At 49.4% G+C, this 25,208-nt stretch overlaps 3 protein-coding genes and 1 non-coding gene across 5 annotated transcripts in view; 1 reads left to right on the top strand and 3 right to left on the bottom strand.

Annotated features, from left to right (window-relative positions):
- Positions 1-1,918: 1,918 nt before the first annotated feature.
- Positions 1,919-6,505, bottom strand: PHB2 (prohibitin 2). Its single transcript, XM_035729248.1, is given in 11 exon segments — positions 1,919-2,270; positions 2,470-2,475; positions 2,949-3,025; positions 3,395-3,462; positions 4,096-4,227; positions 4,663-4,845; positions 5,743-5,822; positions 6,112-6,178; positions 6,181-6,195; positions 6,360-6,462; positions 6,464-6,505. Coding segments are annotated over 11 exon segments (786 nt in total). The 5' UTR covers positions 6,491-6,505; the 3' UTR covers positions 1,919-2,242.
- LOC113923289 lies at positions 3,557-3,818 on the bottom strand. Its single transcript, XR_003520286.2, has one exon. It is a non-coding gene; the product is annotated as a small nucleolar RNA U89 (small nucleolar RNA).
- A 299-nt stretch (positions 6,506-6,804) lies between the features above and the next one.
- On the top strand, positions 6,805-12,312 carry EMG1 (EMG1 N1-specific pseudouridine methyltransferase). The gene is given in 9 exon segments (XM_027594034.2): positions 6,805-7,045; positions 10,707-10,783; positions 10,785-10,806; positions 10,918-11,059; positions 11,447-11,505; positions 11,588-11,617; positions 11,619-11,724; positions 11,727-11,737; positions 12,061-12,312. Coding segments are annotated over 9 exon segments (729 nt in total). The 5' UTR covers positions 6,805-6,877; the 3' UTR covers positions 12,175-12,312.
- A 261-nt stretch (positions 12,313-12,573) lies between these two features.
- LPCAT3 (lysophosphatidylcholine acyltransferase 3) overlaps positions 12,574-25,208 on the bottom strand; it is a 38,996-nt gene continuing 26,361 nt past the window's right edge. The window contains exons 2-13 of one of the 2 annotated variants that reach the window (XM_027594032.2): positions 19,032-19,139; positions 18,395-18,501; positions 17,710-17,803; positions 17,506-17,543; positions 16,655-16,833; positions 15,745-15,853; positions 14,911-14,997; positions 14,644-14,810; positions 13,695-13,842; positions 13,458-13,616; positions 13,216-13,344; positions 12,574-12,975 (exon numbers count right to left, since the gene is read on the bottom strand). In XM_027594032.2, the coding sequence (XP_027449833.1) occupies positions 13,228-13,344; positions 13,458-13,616; positions 13,695-13,842; positions 14,644-14,810; positions 14,911-14,997; positions 15,745-15,853; positions 16,655-16,833; positions 17,506-17,543; positions 17,710-17,803; positions 18,395-18,501; positions 19,032-19,139 (1,313 nt within the window). In that variant the 3' untranslated portion in view covers positions 12,574-12,975; positions 13,216-13,227. The remainder of the gene's footprint in view (positions 12,976-13,215; positions 13,345-13,457; positions 13,617-13,694; positions 13,843-14,643; positions 14,811-14,910; positions 14,998-15,744; positions 15,854-16,654; positions 16,834-17,505; positions 17,544-17,709; positions 17,804-18,394; positions 18,502-19,031; positions 19,140-25,208) is intronic. The other variant, XM_027594033.2, reaches the window with a different exon arrangement.

Here is a 25,208-nt window from a genome sequence, read left to right as displayed (position 1 = left end):
TCCGCAGCTCAGGGTGGGGCTGGTGGCGGGCTACAGGGCTCACCCGGAAGTGTCCCCGGGGACTGGGGGGTGGGGTGGGGGGATGGGAGCCAGGCTTCTGCAGCCTCTCCACAGGGAGCCTGGGCCGGAGGTGGGCAGGCTGGGTGGGGGCCCCCGTCTTACCCAGCAGTGTTTGGGTGCTGGTTGGGAGTCTCTAATACTGCCGGGTAATGATGGAGGCCCCTGTCCCTGTGTCAGCGACATCTAACGCCTCAGGCCCCCCGGCCCCCCGCCCGCTGGCTGCGGTCCCCTCTGCCGAACCTCCGCGCATGCCGTGGAAGCCCCTTCATCTTGAGCGAAGGGTGCTGCAAAAGGGGTGGCTCTCGGTTGGCTGGCTGCCCACTGAAGGGACACAATGGCCCCGAGCCCCTCCCCCACCGCGGTGTGATTTGTCATCTGGTGGGTCCAGAACCCACAGCTAACCGTGAGCTTGGGAATGGCTCACATACTCTCAGGAGACCTCGCCTGGCCGGTGGCCAGGGTCCGGGTAGCAGCTGGTCAGCTCCAGCCTGGAGCTGCGCGTCCGCCGGCTCTGGGTCCATCTTCCAGTGCAGTGTTGGATGGTCTAATCGTGAAGCTCCTAACACTGTCTGGTAAAGATGGCCCCCGGGCCGGCTCCCTCGGCAGCGACCTTCAGGGAGCCCCGAAGACCGTGGAGGCCTCCTGATGAACCACCTCTGACCTTTACCCCGCTGGGTGGTGGTGGTGGTAGGGGGGGTACATCACTAGAAGAGGGGAACAACGGGGAGGAGACAAAATGGCTGCCCCGAGAGCCGCCGCAGGATTTGGAAACATACTCGTTCGCCAGGTACCTCCATTCCCTTCCAGCCTTGGGAAGGCGAAAGAAGGAAAGTGTGCATCGGACCTCGTGGTGGACTGGTTCAGGTCACTTGGCCCGTCTTTTGTCTGATTGTCGATTTCATCGTAGGCTCCTAGTCCCTGCTCCATCTCCCTGTCCCTTTTATGACACTTACCTGCGGAACAGGGGGTTGTTAATCTACTTTTCTCCAACATCCTGAGAACTGGAAGACGAAACCCAGTCCCTAACCCTGTAAGACTGGCAGTCTCTCCTCCCCTACCACGTACTCTGTAATTCCTCTACTTCCTTTTGCCCCCAGTGCTAATGGTTCCCAATGTTCCTTGTCTCCCCATAAAGACAAGGGACGGGGACATAGGGGCTGTGGTGTGATTCAGGCACAAGCAGTGGCTTCATTTCGCTGCTGCTTGAGTTGCCGAGGGCCGTCTTGGGAAGGATGTGAGGCGGCCGAGTAGGGACTGAAAACGGGCACCTGCTCTGTTGGGGGCCCGGGGCTGCTGTTGTGAAGAGCCTACCTCCGTAGGTAAAACCCCGTTCCACAAACGGATTCTCACATCTCGCGACTGAGAAATTGAGTGTGGGTAGCCCACAGCAAGGAACTTGATCCGCTGGGCTTTTGAACACAAAGTCCCTCGACAGACGCAAATGGTTTTCCCCACAGCTACATGGAACCTTGTTACCAAGGAAGCAGCTCGTGTTGGGGTCATCAGATTTTTTTGGTCTAGCTCAGCAAAGGCACAGCTGCTCCAGCCTTAAAAAAGGAAATGTTGGTTAATAAACGTTGGTGATGTGGTAGAAGTGGAGGGTGGAGTGAAATGTGCAGCTGGGCCGCAGTATCCGAGGACCTGTTGCTCCCAGCTTAGGTCCTGTTTTGGATTTGACTCAGCTGGGCTTCCACGGTGAGCAGCAGGGCCCGGGCCCTTAACTCCTCAACCGCCCTGGTCAGAATCCTCGCGCCCCCTGCTGGCAGATACAAAGACAGACCCAGGAGTGCGTGACCTGAACCTGCGCATGCGTGCCTCCCCTCACCCGGCTCAAACACGTGACGCAAAAAGACTTAAGTTTAAGTAATAAAAATTTATTGAGAATTCCTGGGATGGTGGTTCTCGCCTCCCGACCTGAAGGGAGGAACCAACACTGTAGGCAATCACTCCGAAATCACACTGTCCCAACACCTCTGGCCGACACAGGGAGGAGCAAAATCAATTCCCCAGAAAACTTGTCAGGCTTTGTTCATCCAAGAAGGGTTGGGAGGACAAATAAGGGAAGGACCATCACATGATACTGGGGGTGGGATGGGGGTGCGCTGGACCCGCTGGCTCCTCAAACACCAGGGGAGGAACAGATCCACTTCTTCTCTGGGAGTGGAGTTCCCGGTCACCAGGCTCATTTCTTACCCTTGATGAGGCTGTCACTGTGGAAATGGGACAGACGGATGGCATAACTATTAGAGCACATAAATGTGAGAGACAGAAGAACTCAGGCCACTCCCCGCTCCCCGAGTGAGGGGGCGTGTGTCATGAGGTGAGAATGGGAAGGCGGTGGGGAAAGAGGCAGGTACTGGGAGATGAGCTGCAAGACCCCAGAGAAACAAGGACGTGTCACCAACTTACCTGCCCCTGTGGATACCAGGTCACCGGATGAAGGGGAAGCACACAAAGAGAAGAGAAATGCACAGGTGATTTGACAGTATCAGGCCCCACCTGCTCTAAACCCTCCTTCGCTCCCAAGAGAAAAAGACAGATGGTTGGAAGCCAGGAATCTTGCTCTGAGAAGAGGCTGGTTCCCTTGGCCACGACCATTTCTCGTCTGTCCTTTCTAGCATCCTTCCATGCCCTCCACCAGCAATTTTAGGGCTTCCGAGTACGAGTAGAGAGTATCATCTTTCACTACTTCTCAGTTAGTACCAAACCTCACAGCCCGAGTGTTTACACGAATAATCCTATTTGATCCCACAAAACCAATCTTAGGAGAGTCAAGTTAGGGGCTCTCAACCACCCACGATTCTAACTTTGGTTCAGTGTCTTTCAAGCAACCAGACTCAAGTCCCATGCTCTCTGTGACACCCCACTATGTAGGTCGTGTGTCTTACCGGGTGAAACTTTCATCCTGTAGGTTCAGGACGAGGTTGTCAGCAGTGAGATAGATACGGTTCTGTGATGTGGCAATCTACAGGGCCAGAAATAAAAACAGATGCTAGTATTCACACCTGGACTCCGACCTTGCACTTCTATAACCACTGATGGAATACACGTGGGTTAGGAACAGGGCTATGGCAACGAGCGAAGGCAGGGTTTCTGCACTCAAAGATCCAGAGGCAGCGAGGCAACTTGTGATGTATTAGCACAGTAACAGAGGCATGAAAAGGTCAGGGAGCCCACAGAAATCACGTTTGATGGAGGACGCATGTTGGAGAAGACAGTTTGAGTAGAAACCGCAACAATCAAGATTCTAATCCCCTCACTTCAACATGTTTTCACTTAAAACGATTCCAGACTCATGGCCACCTTGCGGGGAATGCTGGGCTCCCAGACTCACCGTCTTGGAGATGTTCTGGGCTGCCCGGATCTTGCGCAGTTTGATATAGCCAGGGTTCTTGCTCAGGGCTTCTCCAAGGTGAGCAGGTTGGGGTTAAGGGTTCACCCAAGGTCTAGTCGCAACCCCTGGCCCCATCCTTACCACTGCAGCCCTTCTCTGGGCTGTCAGATCCAAGGTTGCGCTCAGACAGCTCGTGCCTAGTCCCACTTTGGCCCCCCACTGTGGGCCCTGCTGCAGGCAGCTGCCAGGAACTGGAGGCAGCAGAAACTGGAGGCAAGGCCAATGGTGCTATGGATCTGCCTTACAGTGAGGAGCCAGGCCTCAGGCACCCCACGAAGATTTCAGATCCCAGTCAAAACCTCACCCCCAGGGAGCCAAGGACCAGAGAGCACGGAGTCGCATTCGCCTTAGTGTCATCAGCCGGCCCAGGAGGGGAGAAAGGGGAAGCAAAGTGCTCCAGGGCTGGCAGAGACCTCTCTTAGCAGAAGGATATCATTTTGGCGGCCTCAGCCTCACCCTCGCCTGCACAATCTTCTGCGCTGTTCCTGCTTTGCTTTTTCCACCAAAAACTGGGCTCGCTGGGCCTTCCTGCTGAGCTGTGGTGGGAGAGAGTCAGGGGGTCACAGATGTGAGGTGTCAGGGACCCCATTCCACCTCCTGCATTTCTCAGAAACCGTGGCCCTAGTCCTCTTGTAACTCACCCACTTGTTTGGCTTCCACAGCAGCTGTGTATTCTCGGCTAAAGCTGAGCTCTGTGATGGCCACATCATCCAGAATGAGGCTGAAGTCCTTGGCCCTCTCTGTCAGCTCCCGCCGGATCAACAAGGATACCTTGTCAGGGAGGGTCAGGGAGAGGCAGATTGAAGGGACTGGAGAACTGGAAGGGAGGGGTATTGCTGGGACCGTCTGAATACCAGATTACCAAAAAACAGCAGAAAACAACCCTTTCTTGGTTCTGCAGCTAGAACATCTGAGCTGGAAAGGACTTGGTCCAAACTCCCAGCAGGTCACAGTGACTCCTCATCTCCCCTCTCCCCAGCATAATATGTACCTCTAGACCTTGCTAGGGTTTTCTCCCGTGCTTCCTACTGCTGAGAGCTCTTGAGCACCGGTCTCCACCCATTTCCCAGTGACATTAGTACAGCTTCGAGGTGAAAAGGGATCTAGGGTCATGACCCTTTTCTACCAAGCTGCCCTTCCTAATACCCAATGCTCCAGACCTAGGAGGGAAGGTGACAAGCCATGTAGATGGTGACAGGTCAGACCTGGGGCCCGCTGGGTGATCAGCTGTGAGGCATTGAACTTGGCCACCACACTCTTCAGCACCTCGTTGACAATGGACGGCAGCACTCGCTCCTCGTAGTCTAGCCCTAGGCGCTGATACATGCTGGGAAGCTCCATGGCATTGGGTCGAGACAGCACTCGCAGGGAGATGTTCACCATCTGCAGGTCTGAGAGTGAGGTCAGCAGTGGCCGCACAAGGCCCCGGGGGCCCCATCTGGCCTCTTAGCCGAGCACCTTTCCCACGCGTTTTCTCCTCCAGATGCTGCTCTACACCTGGTGCAGTGCTGTGCAGGGTGACAGGCCAGATGTGGCTCTGCCGCCGAAAAGTCTAGTCGACCCGCCAGCTCTCCACCGGTAGAGCTGACCTCTCGGTTTGCTTCTGTACTGTGTTTCAGCCTCTACTGTAGGCTCTCTCACACTGCATCATAATCACCTGCCTCTTTACTAGTCTGCATGGACTTGAGAACAAGGATCGCGCTGTACGAATCCTTTATCACCAGAGCCTAGGATTCAGGGGATGTTAAGCCACTGGCACTAAAAACAGTACAAGACAGTACATTACACGTGAGCTGCTTGAATTAGTGTGTACATGCCTCTGTGTGAGTGTGTGCGTGTGTGTGTATGAAAAAGGAGTCTGGGGAATCTCAAAGATGGCTTCTATGTATAGTCTAGCAGGGAACAGGTGCTCCAGTGAAAAGCGGGGCCAAGTTTCCCCGGGAGAGGGGACACTAGTGGATAGGATTAGTCAAGCAGTTAAAAGAAAACAAGGCTTTACAGTAAGGCTTTGATCTAGTTAGCGAGTAAGACAAAGGACAAACAGTACTTTCACTGAATTTACATTCGCAGGGAGGGACCACTTCGATGGATACGGGTGAACACACAGAATGTCCAGAATATACTGCTTTACCTCAGAAGCAAATACTTTTACTATAGCTCTTCTGCGGATTTGGAAACCAAGGCCCAAGAAAAAGTGACGCTACCCTCTTGCCCTAGGATCTCCTGCCAGGCTCCCTCGCTTACTTTATGTAGCCACCTGCCAGGGACTACAAAGTGCCGAGACCTACCTTTGGAGCCTGTGGGGGAGGAAATTTTTCGGGGTCTGGCCCGAATGTCATAGATGATGGGGTACTGGAACCAGGGGATCCTGCAGGGGAGGGAACATGGACAGGTATCAGGAGACTGCAGTTTCACTAGTGTTGCCTGTTTTTCCTCCCCACGTGTTTCTTGCTTGCTCCACCTCTCAATGACCATGGACAAGGAGAAATTCTCTCTCCCTCTGGAGAACAGTTTATGTGCTGCAGGAGTTTGGGCCAGCACCCAATGTCCAGGAGAAGTGAAGGGCAGCGCTGAGCCCTTTGAAGTCCAACTGCAGCCACTGGTGGGTTGGCTTTCAAGGGTGAAGGGTCGGGTCAGTCCGCTCTGCCCGCCATTACCTGAAGTGAAGGCCTTCGGCCAGTATGGTGTCCTGCTGCACGCCACCGATCCGATTAAAGAAAATGCTCTGTGCCCGCCTTCCACTGTGGGGAGAGGGGTGGGGATCAGGCCAAAACGCTGCTGAGAGTATGTACTAGCCTCTGGTGGGGCGGGGAGAGGGGGTGGTGTGCGCGGGCCCCGGCGGGACGGGACAGGGGATCTGGGGTGGGAATGGGAGGAGTCCGGAGAGCGGGCAGAGGTTGCTCACCGGTGAAACAACGGATTCGCGAACGCCGTAACGCCACGGCGCCGGCCCCCAGCAGCAGCTTCAGCGCCGTGCCCATGCCCCGGGGCCCGGAGGGCAGCCGTCCCCGCTAAGTCCTTCAAGTTCTGGGCCATGTCCGATCCTGAGGCAGGCGGCACCAGTGGTCAGAAGCGGGTGCCGGCCCACCTCAACCCCACTCCAGTTGAGATCGCACCCCTTCACACGAGGGTCCGGGGCCCGCGGTGCTCGCGGGAGAAAGGGCACCGGAAGTGCGCTCCCTTCTAAACCCTCCCCGGCGCCCACAGCGGACCCGAACTTCGCGCACAGGATTTACGTATTCGGAAGTTCCCGCCCCTTTCTGGAATTCGCCCTTCCAGAGAGGCTTCATTAGCGCGAGACTGCTGGCCGTTGCCATTTCCAAGTGCCCACTTTCAAAATGGCAGCGGGAAGGAAGCTTGAGATTAGGGGTAGGGCGAGGTTTCATTTAAGGACCTTAGCGCAATTTCCGGTCCAGTGGCAAGATGGCTGCGCCCAGTGGCGGATTCCAACCTCGTGAACGGCGCGGTGGGGAGCAGGAAGAGGGCTGGGATGCTGTGGTTCCCAAGCGGCCCCGACTCGGGGCGGGAAACAAGATCGGAGGGCGAAGGCTCATTGTGGTGCTGGAAGGGGCCAGTCTGGAGACAGTCAAGGTAGTTTGGGACGAGGAAGTGGAGAAATAGTAGATTGATAGGGCTGGGACCCCCCGAGGGGTGAGGTGAGAGGCTTAAAGTGGATGGGGAGGCAGAGAGGTGAAACATCCTTTTGAGGAAGAGTGGCCTAGGTGGACTGTCTCTTGGTTTAACATCCTGGCTTGGCATCACTCGTTTTCTTCTGTCCCTTCTTGAATCCTATTGCAAGTGTCCGGTTGTGGCTGCCAATTGATTTACTAGGATGCTGTGATAAAGGTCATCTAAGGGGGGAGAGGAGGGGAGGGGAGGGGAGATTTGTCCATCGGTGATCCCATATCCTAAGATAAGTTCTTGAGCAAAGAGAAAGGTAGTTACTGCAGCTCAGTTTGCCCAAGCCTTTTGTTCGTCAGGACTTTTTTATTTCGTTAACATGTCTCTATTGTCACCCTCCTTTATATTACTATCCACTTCGAAACACTGGATCAGATTATCCTTTAATATTTTTAAATTTTTTTTAACCGTCATTCGGCTGTTTTCCTGAATAAATCCAGCAATTCCCTCTTTTAAAACTGCAGTGTTTTCATTCTTCCTTGTTTCTCTTACCCTTTAGGCCTAAACTTGTCCAATGAGTAGGCCCAGAAGAAATAGCCCTGGTTTATAAGTCATACTTGGGTTTTTTTTTTTTTATACTTGGGTTTTAATCTTGGTTTTTAATACTTATTTTAAAGTGTGTGATCTTGATTGAGAAAACAAGTCCTCAGTTTGTAAAGTGGGGGTTAATACTTTGAAACTGCTTTGAAAGTATTATTTCGATAATGTATGCTGTGATTCTTTTCCATCTTTACTTCAACCAGTTACTATACTAAGCTTGCAGTCTAGAAAGCCCCCCCCCTTTCATTTTTCTTAGGTAATTGATATTTCTGACTTTAGGATCTGATATTCATCCCTCCCTCAATTGCTTGCTGTGTTTCCAGCCTCTTAATTCTGAATGTCATGTAACCACTTTTGTCTCTTCACGTGTTCCATGGGGATGATAGTACTTACCTACTGGGTTGTTGAGGGGATAAAAGGAGGTGATATCAGTAAAGACTTTAGAATAATGTCTGTCACTTGGAATTATTACTATTGTTATTGACTCCAGGTTCTTTATTAAGAAGTTGAAAAGGGCAGTTGGTTAAGCATCTGACTCTTGATTTTGGCTTAGGTCATGATCTCAGGGTTGTGAAATTGAGCCCCGCGTCTGGCTCCACGCTGAGCACGGAGCCTGCTTAAGATTCTCTCTCTCCCCCTCTGTCCCAGCCCCTCGTGTGCCTCACTCATACAGTCCATTGAAAAAAAGAAGTTGAAAAGGTCGGTCAAATGAAAATTCTTAGAGCATGCTGGAAGAGGTTAGGTCAAATGGTCATTAATGGTGGTCCGGGGATGACTGAATTCATAACTAGCTGAAATCTGTACTGTTATCTTTTCCCTGCCTTGTGCTGGTATTGTTCCTGACAGCCTCACTGAGCCTGCTCTCTCCCATTTATTCCTTATACTCCAGACTCATTGGCCTTTCGTTAAGCTCTTTGGAAGCACTAAGTTCTCTGATATCTTAAGGCCATTACACAATGTTTTCTAATGGAAGCCCCCTTTACTCAGCTCTTTGCTTCATTAATTCCTACTTAATGTTCATTTACTTAAAAATTACTGAGTTTTATTATTGCTGCTCAATCTTCAGTTATTAGTTAAGTATTATTTCCTATAGAAGTGACTCCCTTCCTGGTATAAATCACGCCTTCCTGTTATAATCCTTTAATGAACCAGATGGTTCACTTTTCTTTCATAACATTCATCAAAATTTGGCTGTGGTTTCATGTGGTTGTTTACCGTTTGTCTCTTCCACTAGAAGGCTCCTCCATGAGGGCAGGCAATAAGGCTTTAAAAATTCTTCTATCTCCAATACCTGTTACAGAAAATGAATACATACAGTATTCATTCTCTAATTATTCTAGTTAGTGGTTTTCAAGCTTATTAACCACAAACCACAATAAAAAAAATTACATTGTGAGCAAGTACACACAGGCAACTATAAAATACCAAAAGTTTCATAAACCATTACCTACCATTACTATATGTGAAGTACTTGTTTCATCTCTTATTTCATTAAAAGAACAAAACTCCTAGTTATAACTAATGGGTAGAAACTGGATTGTTCTATTTTACTCTTCGGTATCGAAGAGTGTCCTATGGAGGTGGTTCTTGGTCCTTTGTTCTTTTCCTGTGCTTACTCTGACATTTTTGTCATTTCAGTTAGTCAGTTTCAAAATCTACATACCTCTTTCCCCTAATTTTGTGGAGTTCGATCTCAGGTTGTTGCCAGACATACAAATGTTCTGTTGATACATAGAAACATAGCCTTTCAAATCCGGTATTTATATTTAATGGCATGTTTTTAAGACTTTTACTGACCATTTTAATGCTCCTTACGACTCCAAATTGCAATTATTTTTTTTTAAGCTGCTATAGATATATCAGGCCAGATTTTTAGTATCGTACTTCTAGCTGGTGACTTTTCTAGTACAGAGTTGCCAGGATAATATCCCTTGCTCAGTCATGCCCCTGTTGTTCCAGGGATTATTTCTGGCTTTGCGCTTAATACTTGAGGAACCTACAGTTCACAGAGCAGTTTCATATGCAACCACTGTTCAGTATACTTTTTTTTTTTCAGAGAGAGTGCGCATGCACCCATTGGGAGGGAGGAAAGAGGGAGATTATGACTTGAGCCAAAATCAAGAGTCGGATGCTTGAGCCACCCAGGCGCCCCTCAATATACATCTTCTTTATCCATTCATCCATCAAGGGACACTTGGGTTGCTTCTAAATCTTGGCTATTGTAAATACAGCACTGTAGTAAACATACAGGGCTGCACAGATCTTTTCAAATTAGTATTTTCATTTTCTTTGGGTAAATATGGGTAGTAGAAGTACTGGGTTATATGGTATTTGTATTTTTAATTTTTTGAGGAACCTCCATACTGTTTTCCACAGTGGCTGCACCAGTTTTACATTCCCACCAATAGTGCACCAGGGTTCCCTTTTCTCCCACATCCTCGCCAACATTTAGTTCTTATCTTTGATACTAGCCATCTGGCTGGTGAGGTGGTATCTCATTGTGGTTTGATTTGCATTTCCCTGATGAGTGATGTTGAGCATCTTTTCATGTGTCTGTTGGCCATCTGTAGGTCTTCCTTGGAAAATGTCTCTTCAGGTCCTCTGCCTATTTTTTAACCAGATTGTTTGGTTTTTGGTGCTGAGTTATGTAAGCTCTTTATATATTTTGGATATTAAGCCCTTATCATTTAGGTCATTTGCAAATACCTTTTCCCATTCACAAGGCTGCCTTTTTGTTTTGTTGGTTTCCTTTGTCGTGCAGAAGTTTAGATCATGTGATATCACAGGCTGTGTCCTTTCCTTTTCCCTCTAAGATCAGTTATGGTGGGAGGGGAGAAAGGGTCAGTGGCCACACAGTAACCTTTTCCCATCCCCAGAGTTTCTGATTCAGAAGATCTGGAGCAGATTTGAGAATCTAACAAGTTTCCAGATGATGATTAAGATGATGCTGATTTGGGGACCACACTTGAGAACAACTAGTCTAGGGTAAAGGAAGGTTATCTTGCTCTCTGTCATGTTCCCTATTCTTTAGGCAGGGAAGACATATGAGCTACTCAACTGTGACAAGCACAAGTCTGTGCTGTTGAAGAATGGACGGGACCCTGGGAAGTGAGACCGACATAGCTCACCAGGTAACTCCAGGGACAGAGCTTGCAACCCCCCGAGCCTTTGGGCAGAAGATCAGCCAGCTGCGTGCTGCTTCTCTTCAGTCTAAACTGTGCCTTGGTTTCTGCCTCCCTCAGAGTTTACTGATGCTGATGGACAGTCCCCTAAACCGAGCTGGCTTGCTACAGGTTTATATCCACACACAGAAGAATGTGCTGATTGAAGTAAACCCCCAGACTCGAATTCCCAGAACCTTTGACCGCTTTTGTGGCCTCATGGGTGAGATCTTTAGGACTTGAAGGTTCAGAATGAACTCGGCAGTAGTGAAGAAGGGGGGGGGGGAGAGGACATGGGATAAATGAAATGTGAACTTTTTAAGTGGGGGGAGTGGGGAACATGTTTGATACCAGAAAAAGGGCTCTTCATTATCTTCCCAGGTGAGTGGGTAAGACCCGCATGGGTTCCTGGCTGAGTGAAAAAGGGAGAGGGAACTCACTGTCATCCAGCTAGTCAGCTGCTCGTTCGGAACATTTTAGCACCGCAGTGTGGATTTAAAGGACACATGGAGCCCACCTTAACTGTGGGTTTTTCTGGTTAGATTTCTGGGCAGAAGAAATGGGGCCGCCCGCCACCAAGCTCTGAACTTTCTCTCCCCTCCCCCCCCAGTTCAGCTTTTACACAAACTCAGTGTTCGAGCAGCTGATGGCCCCCAAAAGCTCTTGAAGGTGAGGTATTGGCACCCACCGGTTGGAGTAGGTTCTGAGTTTGTTTCTGGGGCTGATTCCCCCCACCCCGTTCTTTCTTTAGGTAATTAAGAATCCAGTGTCCGATCACTTCCCCGGTTGGATGTATGAAGATTGGCACATCCTTTTCCATCCCATCCGTCAGCGATGTACGGGAGTTGGTGCCCAGCAGTGACCCTATTGTTTTTGTGGTGGGGGCCTTTGCCATGGCCAGGTAAGGTCTGGGCTCAACTCCTGGGTTCTCCATAGAGCCGAGGCTTAGAATTCTAAGAATACCTGGCATTTTTTGATGACCTTGGGCAATAGCGGGTAAGAACAAAGCTGCAAGACCACGTCCTGCCCCAGGCTGTATATTTCGAGGCCCGCTGGCATGTATTTGTGACAGTGAAAAAGTCAGGACCTTCTTAATCCTTTGTACAAATTCGGTATTAAACGGCTCTGTGAAATACTAGCTCAGCCGTGTTTTTCCTGCCCCAAAGAAGGGCTTCACCTGTTACAGAGTGACAGCCAGCTGACAGAACTCCTTCTCTCTTTTAGGTCAGCGTGGAGTATACAGAGAAGATGGTGTCCATCAGCAACTACCCCCTCTCTGCAGCCCTCACCTGTGCAAAACTCACCACAGCCTTTGAAGAAGTCTGGGGGGTCATCTGACAGTAGCACCTTGTTCTGGGACAGAGACTGTGGCCATCCCTCGACCCTGCTGTCAGCTCACTGCTCGGAGGGGACCTTCTTGCACCGAGACTGCGGGGGCTTGGGGAAGCGAGGCTACATTTGCTATTTGTTTATCATATAAATACTGTTCTTGCAAACCTGGTGGTTCTTTGAGGATTTCTAAACTGAGCAGTTATCTAGTGTAAACTGGTTGCTCTCCTCAGACTTCAGGAAAAGAGGTGGGGTTACGGTGTTTGCAGTCTGGTTCTGGGCTTTGCAGGTAGGCTTGGACGCCAAGCTTCTGGGCGGGGGCAAGGAGGGAGCCCTGCTGGTTTCCACTATGGCAAGCACGGAGAACTGTCTGTAAGAAAGCGGCCGGGAAGGCTAGCGGTGAAAAACTGAACAAAGAGAAGTGATTTTATCTGGTACAGTTCCAAGGTAGAAAAAGTGGAGCAGGTGGGGCCTGGTACCCTCTCCTCCCCCCCATGGGGGGGGTGGTGGTAGCGGCACATATACAATCATAGTAAATTGGCAGAAGAAAAACACAACAGATTCCTGGCTAGAGGGGGAGAGATAAGGCAATGTGCATGGGGGAGCCCAGAGGGGGGACATGGGCCCTCTACTCCTCCCACGAGAGTTTCCCCTTTGGCCCCGGATGAAGACTTGGCTGGCAGCAGAGGCACGGCCAGGAGTACCATGTCTTCCCCACTCCCTGGCTTCTACGTTCTCGGTGCTCTGAGGCGAAGGAGTGCTGTGGAAAGGGATACAAGTCGTTTCTGCACCAGCCCTGCTCTAGGCCACCTGCAAGAGAAGAGACTTGATTGGCAGAGTCCCTCCTTCTAGTCCCTGGTCTGTAGCCCTTCCAGCTTCTTCCTGGCAAACCCAAGTTCGGGTAGTCCATGCCCCATACTGGGGTTTCCTAGAAGCCAGGCTACCTTGAGATTCACTCCAGATGTCCCATACTCCCCGCCTCCCAGCTCCAGTCTAGTGCTCTATTCTGTCACTTGGTAGTTCAGCTTAGCTACAGGGATATTTACTTACCAGGGAAATAGATTATCCCATTTTCTTTAACTTTTCTTTCCTTGGCACCATTGCTTTGTGAACATAAGGCAATATGAAGAGTAGGCTCAAGAAGAAGACATGGCCAAGAAAATAGATGGATTTATACACCTGTTGGGGAGATAGAGGCCACTGAGGTAGATACAGGGCAGGGACGATCCCTTACCACCAGAGGTTTCAGCGACCCCCCCCCCCGCCATCCTTGCCAAAAGGCCCTCGCTTACCTTAAACCATTTGTCCCATGTGAAGAGACAGAAGGCAGTCATTGAGTAACCCATGAAGAGCCAGTGGATGGTCTGCTGCATCAAATAGTAGAGGGGTTGTAGGACAGTAATGGAAGCCAGGTTGCGCAGGGTTGGGCTCTCCTGAATTAGGCTGGCAGCCTGGGGAGCGAGGGGGGAGGTCATCAGTGTCTTGCCCCTTCTCATAGTCCCCGTTCACCCACCACCCTTCAGGCCTACCTGTTTCTCTACAATAACAATGAGGAATTCCATCTGGAAGCAGACCAGGTATCCTGAGTGTAGTCCGTGCCAGAGGGCCAGGAAGAACAATGAGAGTCCCTGGGATAGTTCTTTATTTCCAAGGAACTTGAGTCGTTTGAAGAAGTAACTAGAGAAAAGGGTGGGTGGGGATGAGCCTCAGACCAGTCTGTGCACCGCCACCATCTTGCCTCTGGCTTCCCAGCGCCCCAAGGCGTGCAGTGGTGGTGGCTGGCTCCTGCTTGGGGCCACCCGGGGTAAGGGAGGCAGTGCCATCGGATTAGCTTTAGAGATGAAAGAAGGTGAAGTTATAGCTCCGTTCAGAGACAGAAAACAGGCCTCAAGCTTAGCTGGGTGAGCATGGGCAAGCCACTCTGTCAACAGCTGCCTCGGGCAGGGGTGAAGAGGACAGAACAGCTCCCGTGCCGCTCAAACTCGTGCACTGGGGACAAATAAACCACCGCAACGGGGAACATGAAACCAGTGGGTGGCAGAACTGGGATTAAAACTCAGGCACTTCTCAGGGCACCTGGGTGGCTCAGTCGGTCGAGCATCTGACTTCTGATTTCAGCTCAGGTCATGATCTCAGGGCCGTGAAATCAAGCCCCGCGTGGGGCTCTGTGCTGGGCACAGAGCCGGTGTAAGATTCTCTCTCTCTTTCTGCCCCTCCCTACCCCCCCCCATCTCTCCCCCTCTCTAAAAAACAAACAAAACCCAAGGCACTTCTGGGTCTTGCTTGTGTCTTGCAAATATGACAGGAATGGGTTGTGGGGGCATGGGAGCGGGGACAAAACTAAGTGTGGGTGGGTGTGAGGATGACTGGAGGTTCTACCCAAAGTGGGCAAAGATGGATAGTACGTCTGTGCCCTCAAGTCTGGGAAAGCAGCGGAAGGAAGGAGCTAGGGCCCAGATGTCCCCTCCAGCGGCTTACCGGGCCACCCAGGCATTGGTGTTGATGTTGAATGAGGCGATGGTGCCACTGAAGCGGGGGGTTGTTTCAAAGAGCCACACCTTCATGTTGGCACAGGCATCCCACTTGGCCTTTCCATGTTCATCAAACGCGTTGAAGCCTAGCCCCGTCAGAATGCACACTCCTTCCTGAGGGAAGGAGCCAGTCCGTGAGCCTTCCTGCTATGCTCCTCCCCACCACGCCCCACGGCTTGTTGAACGAGGCCCCGGTTTCATCTTTTCTACTTACGGTGACCAGCCAACAAGTGACATATTTGTACAGCACGAACTTGCCCCAGAGCAGCATGTACACGCAGCGGAACCAGAAAGGGTGGTTCTTGAGAGAAGAGAGAACGGCCACACGTTAGGGATACTACCTGGGCAAGGCAAATTGCCCCTAACGCTCTTCCTTTCCAAACGCGTGGCTGACTACTGCGGGTCCACCTGGCGGCCCGCTGGCTTAGCCCTTCGAACAGGCTAAGAGGAGGACGCAGGGAACCCAGCGAACAGCCAGTCACCTTTTTCTTTGGAGAGTCCCAGAAACAGCCTTGTCCCTAACTCCTCTAAAGCCCCGAGCATTCGGGATGCCAAGTACCAAGGGATGCTGAGATATCCACGGTCAATGTTAATTTAAGAGGCAAACCTACCCAGAGCGCGTAGGGAACTGCTGCAAGCCTTTCAGCTGGGCAGGAGCAAAAGCCAGCACTTCCCCCTCCCTTGGGTTTTGAATTCCCTAGAAGCCCCCAATCTATCAAGAGAAGAAAACAGGCTGGAGAGGACGGAAGCTACGAGGCTCCAAGGAGTCCCTGGCTGCAATAAACCAAGCTAGGAGCTGCTCCCGCGGGAGGTGAGGGGTGCTAAACGTGCACCTGGCACAGCCCTGTGCCCGCGAAGGTCGTTCAGTGCTGGCTGCTGAACATGTCCCGGCCCGGCTGGCATGGACACCAACTGTCCCAGATCTAGAGCAAAACCAACATGCATTTGTTGATGGTATGACCCACTTCTTGGCTATCTACGGGGACCCTTGCCTGTCCGTTTCTAGCTCTGATGCAGCCAGGCGGCTGCAGCATTAGTCATCACTCACTTCATAGTCTTCAGTGAGGAGATAGTCTTCTGTGATGTGGGGGCTAAGCAGAGTGTAGCCCACCAGGTAGACAAGGCCCAGACTCAGGCGCCTGAGAGCAGGTATGGTGCTGGAAAGGAACAAGCACGGTCAGGACGGGCAGTGGCAGAGGCTTTTCCCTTCACCCGCGGACCTTAAGTTACGGAGAGAAGTGTTTCAGAGTGTGCGGGGCGAGGAGCTCTCGGTGCAAAGCCGGTATCTGGCAGCAATATGTGGCTGGCTTTCGGCACCCCCGCGAGTCCCGGGGAAGGGCAAGGCGGTGCGGGGGGCGGGGGGGGGAAGGTGGGGGGCAGAATGCGCGAGGCCGGGGGGCGTCCCCTTGGGGGGATGGTACGGATCGCGCGGCCTCGCCGGCACTCCCCCGGCCACACCAGGGCTGAAAGGCCAGTGCGGAGGGCAGGAGGATGATGAGTCTCAACCTGCTCCTTCCTACCCTGGCTGAACTGATGCTCAAACACAGGCCAGGCAACTTCTCAGGAAAGGGAATTTTTTCCGGTAACTTTTTTCAATTTTCTACTGTGATATACATATATAATATATATATATGTATATTTAGCAGTCTTTTTTTTTTGGTAAAGGCAGGGACGTGACTATTCAGGCAAAATCCTGCGGCATAAAAGTGAATTTTTATGTTTGTACTACAGGGTCAGAATGGATGGCTGGAAGTAGCCTAAGCTGAAAAGGGCCCGCTAGCCACCAGCAGCAGGTCCGGTGCCCGTTATGACAGTCCAGTGCCTGCTGTGGCACAGGCCTGTGAGCCAGGGCCACGCTGGAGAACGCGGCCGGGGCTGGCCTTCAGGAAGTCACTTAGAAGTGGCTTTGTACTGGGTGAGACACCTATACAGAAGTCTTGACCAAGAGGGGCATTTACCTGTTTGGTATCTTCCCTGGTACGTCAGTCAGCTGTCCCTGCACCAGCTTCATGTAGTGGTTCATTGAGAACTGGGGCCCTACCAAGAAGGCCCCATAGAAGTAGGAGAAACCAGCAACTTCCAGCAGGGAAGGGACACCCCGTATGGCATATTTCTGTTGCTCAGAGGACAAGGAATTCTATGCCGAGAAGAGAATGAATGGTTTAGGATAGCCTTGCATCTCCCCCCAAGAGCCAGTCTGCATGTTCCCCACCCTTGTGCCCCACAGAACCGGGCTTCTTCAGACAGCCGTCTCTTAACCATGAGAGACGATGGACTCTGAAAAACAAACTGAGGGTTCTAGAGGGGAGGCGGAGTGGGGGGATGGGTTAGCCTGGTGATGGGTATTAAGGGTATTAAGGAGGCACGTTCTGCGTGGAGCACTGGGTGTTATGCACAAACAGTGAATCATGGAACACTACATCCAAAACTAATGATGTCATGTATGGTGACTAACATAACATAACATAAAAAAAAAAAAGATAGCCGTCTCTTTGAGGGCACGATATGGAGAAAAGGAGTTGCTTCACATGAAAATGAGGATGTGCGGGGGGTAACTTAGCAACAGTCGGCTGCTGCTTTTCCAAATGCCAGGCTGGCACTGATCTCTGGACTTTGGGCACGAGCTGGATCCGGGGAAATTAGATTTGTTGATCTTTGCTCAGTGCTCTCTGAAACAGAACTCACACAGGCTGGGCATGGGCGAGAGGCTCTGCCCCTGGCATCTGGGTGCAGTCTTTTGGTAGCAACAGCCTTTCTCCTTCCCTTTGGTTACATTCCTTAACCTCTCTGCAGAGGAATGGGTACTTACCTGATCCTTCCCTCCGTCAAAGTAGTCAACAGCCAAACCTGAGCAGAGAGAGAAGGCATGGGTAGAACAGAGGGAGGGCACTGAGGATGTGGCCTGTGGACTGAGTGTAGCCAGGAGCGGACCAGGGGGAAAACAGAGTTAAGTCTATGGTTGGACGGGGAGGAGCCTAGATGTAAAAGGGGAAGGCAGTGAGCCAGCACTCACCAATCAGCTTCAAGGTCAGGACACAATGCGGCATTGTCCACTTGATATCGTAGTTGCCAGTGGCTGTGTAATAATATCCGGCAAGAAGGTAGACCTGGGGAGTGGGGGGAGAATTTATCCTACCACCTGCTAGGGTTTCTTTATTTTCTCCCTGCTCTGAAATCCACTGTATTCTTTCATTTTTCCTTTCTCCTGGTCTCCTCCTTAAAGGCTTTAAGTTCCTATAAATGGAAGAAACTGAATTCGTAGAGAGGAAGAGACTTGCTCAAGGCTTCTCGGCAAAATGAGGGCTAAACGGGGAATTCAGAGCTTAGAGTCAGTAGCTAAACATTCCAAGCTGATTTCCTCTCTTGCCTTTAAGCGACACCCCTCACGGCCAGCTAGCTGGGCTAATCCTGGTCCGAATCAAAGAACGCGAGCGGCCCAGGCCTGTGCACAGGGGGTTAGCTGGCACCGCTCCCTGGAGGCAGGTAAAATACCACCATTGCCATCTGCAGATGAGACACCTGGCGCCCGTGAAAAGCGACCTACCCGAATTGGGGCTGCGCAAGCGATGCTGGGAGAAAGGACTAGAAACTGGATCTCTTAGTTCCCTTTTGCTGTGCCACAGTCCCTGACGTCCCCCCACCCCTGAAGTGCTGTCGGCTGGGATCTGAGCTGCCCGCCGAGGGAGCGGCGCATTTACCATCTGGAAGCAGTAGGTAGCCAGGACAGCAGTGATGGTGCGGCCCATGAGTCGGAGGATGAGGAACTGAAGCACAACGCACAGCACGGAGTGGTAGAGCTGATGTCCTGCAGGCAGAGGGGAGAGCGCAGTTTAGCCTGTGATTGTTGGGGGTTTTTTTGTTTTGTTTTTGTAGTTTGCATTCCCACCCTTCCTGAAACTTCTAAACACAAGGAGAATTAAAATTAAAGAAGCAAGTTTGGTGTGAGGATTTTTTCTTTGAAAAGAGACTCATGTTTCGGAGAGAGGGAAGGAAATGAATTGTATAAATATAAGGGACTGTCGGGGAATTACGGCATTTCTGAATGCCTGAGCTAAAGGGATGCTCCTGATGAAGGCTGCTTGCATCCGTCATCCGCTGCCAGCCCCAGCAGAGAAAATGATGGGGTCAGGCCAAGGTAACTGCTCTCAAAATACTATAGGGGAGAGGAATGTACGTAAGAGGAAAATTAAGCTCTGTTCCTGCGCATACAAACCCTCTTTTTGCAAGCAGAGCACTGTAACTTCCCTAGCCATCAGATTCTCTCCCGAAATTCTGTTCAAGTCTGCTCCTTCCCAGGTTCCCTCCAATCACGGCGCCACTGCTGAGTTCACTCACCAAAGTTAAAATAAGCGATTGAGAGGCCTGTAAAGGTGTGGAAGAGATGGATGAGGTAGCTGTCCTTTAAGAAAAGGTAACGCCGAAAAAACACAGCCAAGGGGTAACCTAGAGGGGAGAAAAATCAGTAAGAGGGTTACCCGTGCCAGATGCCCTCCTGGTTTTGTCTTGGAAGTTTAGCTGGCAGGAAATGCAGCCCAGAGTGGAAAATCCGTATATTATGTGGACGTCGGCGGAGAAGATAACAGCATCCCTAAGAATCGGAAGTCTCTTTGCAAATCCAAATTTAAAACTGAAGATAGGAGTTTTATATGAGTCAATATAAAACTGGGTCCTCAGACTAGGTGTCCCTTATAGCCTCTTAAATATTGCTAGGAATTTTCTCTTGCGTTTTTTCCAAATGATTCAAGGAATTAAGAGTGCCCAACTATGCCCGGGGACATTCTTTTACGCCTTTATGATCTGATGTCGTCACCTGTCCTGTTAGCAGAGTAAGATCAGCTTATGAAGAGGACAAACGTAAATTCATGCCCGGCTGTAAAGTTGGATTCCTGCCTGCATATACAGTTGCGTACTCCTCACATACTGAGGTCTGGGCATCAACTGTGTTATGAATCCATGTGAATATCCTGGAAAAATGTCATCTAAAGCTGTGATTCCCAGCACGGTCCCAGGGCCATGACTGAAGTACAAGGGGTATCTCAGGCTGGGCCATAAACTGTCGAAAGGCGGCTTGCTGAATTAAAAAGGGTCAATAACATTTGGTATTCCTCAACTACAATGAGCACGTTCCCAGGTTTTACCACACGTTCACAGTCAGTGTTAGCAAGCAGTCTGGCTCGAGTGCTTGGCAATACTCCTACAGCAGTCGTGTGTGTGCAAAGAATTGGAATCCCCGCGTCTTTCTGGAAGGACACTTCACCTATCCTATCACTGCATAATTAGTGTTATTGAGTTGCTCATGGTTTACAGTTGCTGCAATTCTTGCCGTCAAATTATAGATTGCAGCTTGTTTTTCATGGGCAATCTGGTGGTGAGCTTGGTTAACTGCAATGCTCAGAAAAGTGTTACACACAGAGAAAATGCTCAATTATTTATCAAGTGAATAACAAGATGCATAATCGTTATTATATACTGGCCTATGTCCTGCTAGTCCGTTTTCCCATACTTTCATTCTTTTAACTTACCAACACAGCTTGGGTACTTACATATCCTGTTTTTTTTTGTTTTTGTTTTTTTCATGTAACAGTGTATCAACTATTTGATCTCCTTGGTGCCAGGATCTGCTGATGTTCTTGGATTGCTGTTCTCATCGTGGGCTAGCCTCTTTATCAAATTTACAGCTTCCTGCAAGTAGTTAATTTTACAGATATCCTGTGCATCACTGGCTCATTCATTCGACACGTTTGTTAAATGCCTACTGTATGCCAGGTACTCTGTTTATAGAGCATTTGATGAGGGAGGAGGTGGCATGTAACAGTTTCTTTTCTTGCTAGCTGAGATGACGGACATAGGATTACTAGCTCAAGGGAGAGGGAGACATCTATGACCCTTTCACAGTCAGATGAATGAGCAAAGAAATAGGATTGAGTCTCATTACATATCACGTGGGCAGAAATTTGGCAGGGACCGAGCACCAGGTTAGCAGCAAGTTTCGCTAAGAACCAGAGCCAGGTACTAGAAAGCATATAGAATAAGGTCTGATTGCCTTAAATCTTTTGCTTTTTATTTTAAAGATTTTACTTCTTTATTTGAGAGAGAGAGAGCGCGCGTGCATGCGAAGGGGGAGAGGCAGAGGGAGAAGCAAACTCCTCGCTGAGCAGGGAACCCGACGACATGGGGCTCCATCCCAGGACCTTGAGATCATGACCTGAGCTGAAGGCAGATGCTTGACCGACTGAGCCACCCAGGTGCCCTGCTTTTTAATGTTTTAGGAACAGGGGTATAAATTAATAGAAGCAATAAATAGGACAGATCTCAGGACACCTGGGTGGCTTAGTCGGTTAAGCGTCTGCCTTCGGCTCAGGTCATGGTCCCAGGGTCCTGGGATCGAGTCTCACGTTGTGCTCCTTGCTCAGCGGGGAGCCTACTTCTCCCTGTGCCTGCAGCTCCCCCTGTTTGTGCTCTCTCTCTCCCTGACAAATAAAATCTTAAAAAAAAAAAATAAATAGGGTAGATCTTAAATATCTAGAGTACTGATAAATACGTTCTAGATAGCCAAGGGTTTACCTTTAGGCACGAAGACCTTTAACCAACTGGAAGCCCTAAAACCATTTCGAATGCTTGAAATTAAAAAACAAAACAAACAAAAAAATAAAAAACAACATACATTACCCTGCTTCCTGAAGTTGAATATAATTTAATATTTTCTTGGTGATCTGGGCCATCATTACTCTAGAGTACAGTCATGACCTATTGAGGTGTGTAAAACTGTTTGCTCTCAACCTTGTAGGCCCTCCATTCTGAGTTCGTGTATCCATTTCTTAGAGCTTTTATGCCCCTTTCCTCACTACTCAGGGATCAGGAGTCAGTTCTTGAGCTTCTTCTGTGTGCCTGCCAAGGATAGTTCCTTTCTCTATTTTTAATTTACCGCAGGCCTTAGAAACTATAACTATGTTTTAAAGGTGTGAAAAAAAAGATGTAAGAGCAAGAGTCTTGGGTGCTTTCCTTACAGATGCAGTGCATAGGCCTGGTGACATCTGTCCTGGCCACTCAATGCCCTTTTCTCCTGTTTTCAGGTATAGGTGGGGGGTGTGGTGGCGGCTGCTGAGTTCCACGCAGGTAAGTGAAGTATTAGTGCATACTAGTAAACACAGATGAAGATGGAGCAGTTGGTAGAAAAATAAGAATGCAGCAGGCCCGGTTACCAAGAACACTGAGATCATCACAGAGAACAACGAAGCCCAGAATGAAGCTGCAGAGAGGAAGAAGGAACTGTGTGGGGCGAGTTGCTGGGACAACCCAGAGCTGATTTTGAGTGTGTAAACATCAAACCTTGCTCTTGGCAGCCACTCAGCTCGGTGGGTTTGGGAGCCTGGCTGCCCTGCAGGGATGTGCTGTTTTGGGGAGGGTGTTGTCCTACAAGCTGTTTCTGAGTCTTAAGCCTTTTTCATGGGAGCCAATGCTTAATATAATGGCTGTAGTCACCTGAAGAATCTTTGAAAGCCAACAGAAGCACCTCCTCACACTCACCCACCGGCGAGTCTGATTCGGTAGGTCTGAGGGATGGTGATGTGCAGCCAGGGTTAAGAAACAATGCTTTACTAAAAATCCTAAGGCAAGGCAGCGGTCCGTACTAGGTCCTGAGAATAAAATTCCGAGCTTTTTGACTGGGGTTTATGGTCTTCCTTTAATAGAACCAAACAAGCAGAGGTTTGTTTTTTACAAACACTTTTTTTTTTTTTTTTAAGATTTTGTCAGAGAGAGTGAGCAAGCGAGAGCACAAGCAGTGGGAGAGGCAGAGGGAGAGGGAGAAGCTGACTCCCTGCTGAGCAAGGAGCACAGTGTGAGACTCGATCCCAGGACCCTGGGATCGTGACCTGAGTCAAAGGCAGATGCTTAACTGACTGAGCCACCCAGGCGTCCCGTTTTATAAACAAATTTATAGCTTCATGCAACTAGTTAATTTTCTAGATAGCCTGTGGATCACTGGCTCATTCACTCCTTTGATGTTTATTCAACGCCCACTGATTCCAGGTACCCTGTTTATGAAACATAGGAACTTGCTTGGCTAATACTGTAACCGTTTCTTCTTTTTTGATTATTTTTTTAAAGGCTAGGGGGGGCCTTCAGAAACTTATTAGCAAATGCAGGATGAGATCTAACATAAACGCTAAACCTGAGGATCCCCTACTAGAATGGGAACGTTCCAACAGCAAAAACTAGGGCATTCAAAACACTGTGAACCTCAAAGCACACTGAATTGGGTCCTCCTGAGAGGTTCAGGGAGTAACGGAGTATCCAGCTACATTCCCCAGTCAGTCCCTGGATGTTGACTGGGGTCCAAGTGCCAGCTGCGTCAGAAACCAGGATCTGTCACAACCTAGATTGCTCATGGAACTCCTTATTCTCTGTATAATAGTTGTGAAATTACTTATCAATCCCACAGGTTCTGAAGTTTCATTTGAAGAAACAGAAATGAGCTGTTTACATTACAGTCTGATAAATTTCTTTGACCTCTCAACCCGTACAGCTATTTCTGGACTCCAGAGGGCAAGGATATGACCCCGTTTGGTCAGGCAGTGGTTCATATGACCCCGGTGGAAAGAAAATAGAGCATTTTTGGCAAGTGTGCGGCAGAAAATAGGTTTAGACAGAACTGCTATGTGTTGGCTTAGTCTGATGATAATACCAGTTTTGTCAAAAAAGACGACTACCTCAAACATCATGCAAAGCGTTGACATAACATCCATAGCACACCGCAGGGGTGTTCAAACGTTCTGGTCTTGGAACCACTTTAGACTCTTTAAACTACCTGAGGATGACCTCAAACGACATTTGTCAGCGTGGATACTATCTATCAACATCTCTTGTGTTAGAAAACAAAACGAAGAAAAATGTAAAGTATTTCATTGCCAATTCATTCAAAAACAGTAAACTGATGACATAATATATAAATAACATGCTTTTAATGAAAACAACTCTATTTTCCAAAACAAGCAAATGAAGCCATTTAATGAGAAGAATGGCACTGTTTTACATTTTTACAAATTTCTGGCCTTTGTCTGGCTCAATAGAAGATAGCTGGGTTCTCAAATCTGCTTCTGCATTTAGTCTGTTAATATGTTGTTTTGGTTAAAACATACGAAGAAAATCTGGCTTCACACAGATATACAGTTGGAAAGAGAATCTTAATAGCCTTTTCACATCATTCTGAATACTATTCTTTGATACTATACTGAAACTGGACAAGTAAGTAGTTTCTTAAAGGTTAAGTTGCAATGTGGGCTCTGCAACCATATCGGTGAACTTTCCATGCTGTTATGTTAAAATCCACTGGCCTCTCATGTGCTTTGAATGAATCTTTTACCCAGGCGTGATTTTTGTAACACCATGCGTTGGTCATGTGGAAAACACTCGTTCACTGAGTTAGGCAGATCTTCCAAATATTGACCTATGTCAGAATACGATAAACCAAAAAAATCCTACTTCTTAATATCACCACTGATTTCCAGCAGCAAAGTCTTTATATATTGGGAAGTTGTCAAGCTCCTGGTGACGGATACAACTTTTCCCAAATTCAAATTTTCACTTGAAAGCCTGAATTTTAGTACTGACAACAAATACTGTCAGTTGTTTTCCTTGAAGCGACAGACTCACTTTGTACATTTTCAAGAAACTATCTGCCAAATGCCCAGGTCTCAACAACCACGGTTGGCCTGTCAGTCATTCTTTCAAGTAAAAATGGTGTTCAATGAAAAAAAGAAGCTGTTCATTCACCACGCAGCTCAAGCACAGCACAAGAGCTTTGCCTCCAGACAGCCTCTGCCCTTCAGGATGTAGGAGGAGTGCTTTGTGCAGACTTCTCGATTCTTCAGAGTATTAAAAAGATGTGGGACACGTGGGTGGCTCAGTTGTTAAGTGTCCGCCTTCGGCTCAGGTCATGATCTCAGGGTCCTGGGATCGAGCTCTACATCGGGCTCCCTGCTTGGTGGGGGACCTGCTTCTCCCTCTCCCTCTACTGTCCCCCTGCTTGTGTTCCCTCTCTCGCTGTGTCTCTCCCTGTCAAATAAATAAATAAATAAAATCTTTACAAAAAAAAAAAGGACATGTACTCAAGGGTTGAGATTTAATAAAATTCATGTTTATTCTTCACCAAGGACATTTTTTTTTTGAAGATTTATTTATTTGAGAGAGAGAGAGAGAGAGCGCGCACGAGCGCATGAGCAGGGGGAGCAGCGGAGGGAGAGGGAGAAGCAGACTCCCCGCTGAGCAGGGATCCTGACACAGGGCTCCATCCCGGGACCCTGAGATCATGACGTGAGCCGAAGGCAGACGCTTGACAGACTGAGCCTCCCAGGCGCCCCCAACAAGGACATTCTTAAGGGAACCTGGCCCTCTTTGGGGGGAGGGGGGCTGAGAGTGCGCAGCTGAAGAACACAAGGACCGCGAGTGCAGCCTGGTGGCCCTGCCCTGACTCACCACAGGGCACCAGCAGTTACCCACACTGCTTTTGTA

Source organism: Zalophus californianus, chromosome 9, assembly GCF_009762305.2.
Source record: "Zalophus californianus isolate mZalCal1 chromosome 9, mZalCal1.pri.v2, whole genome shotgun sequence".
Lineage (NCBI taxonomy): Eukaryota > Metazoa > Chordata > Mammalia > Carnivora > Otariidae > Zalophus > Zalophus californianus.
This window is presented reverse-complemented; position numbering and strand designations above follow the sequence as displayed.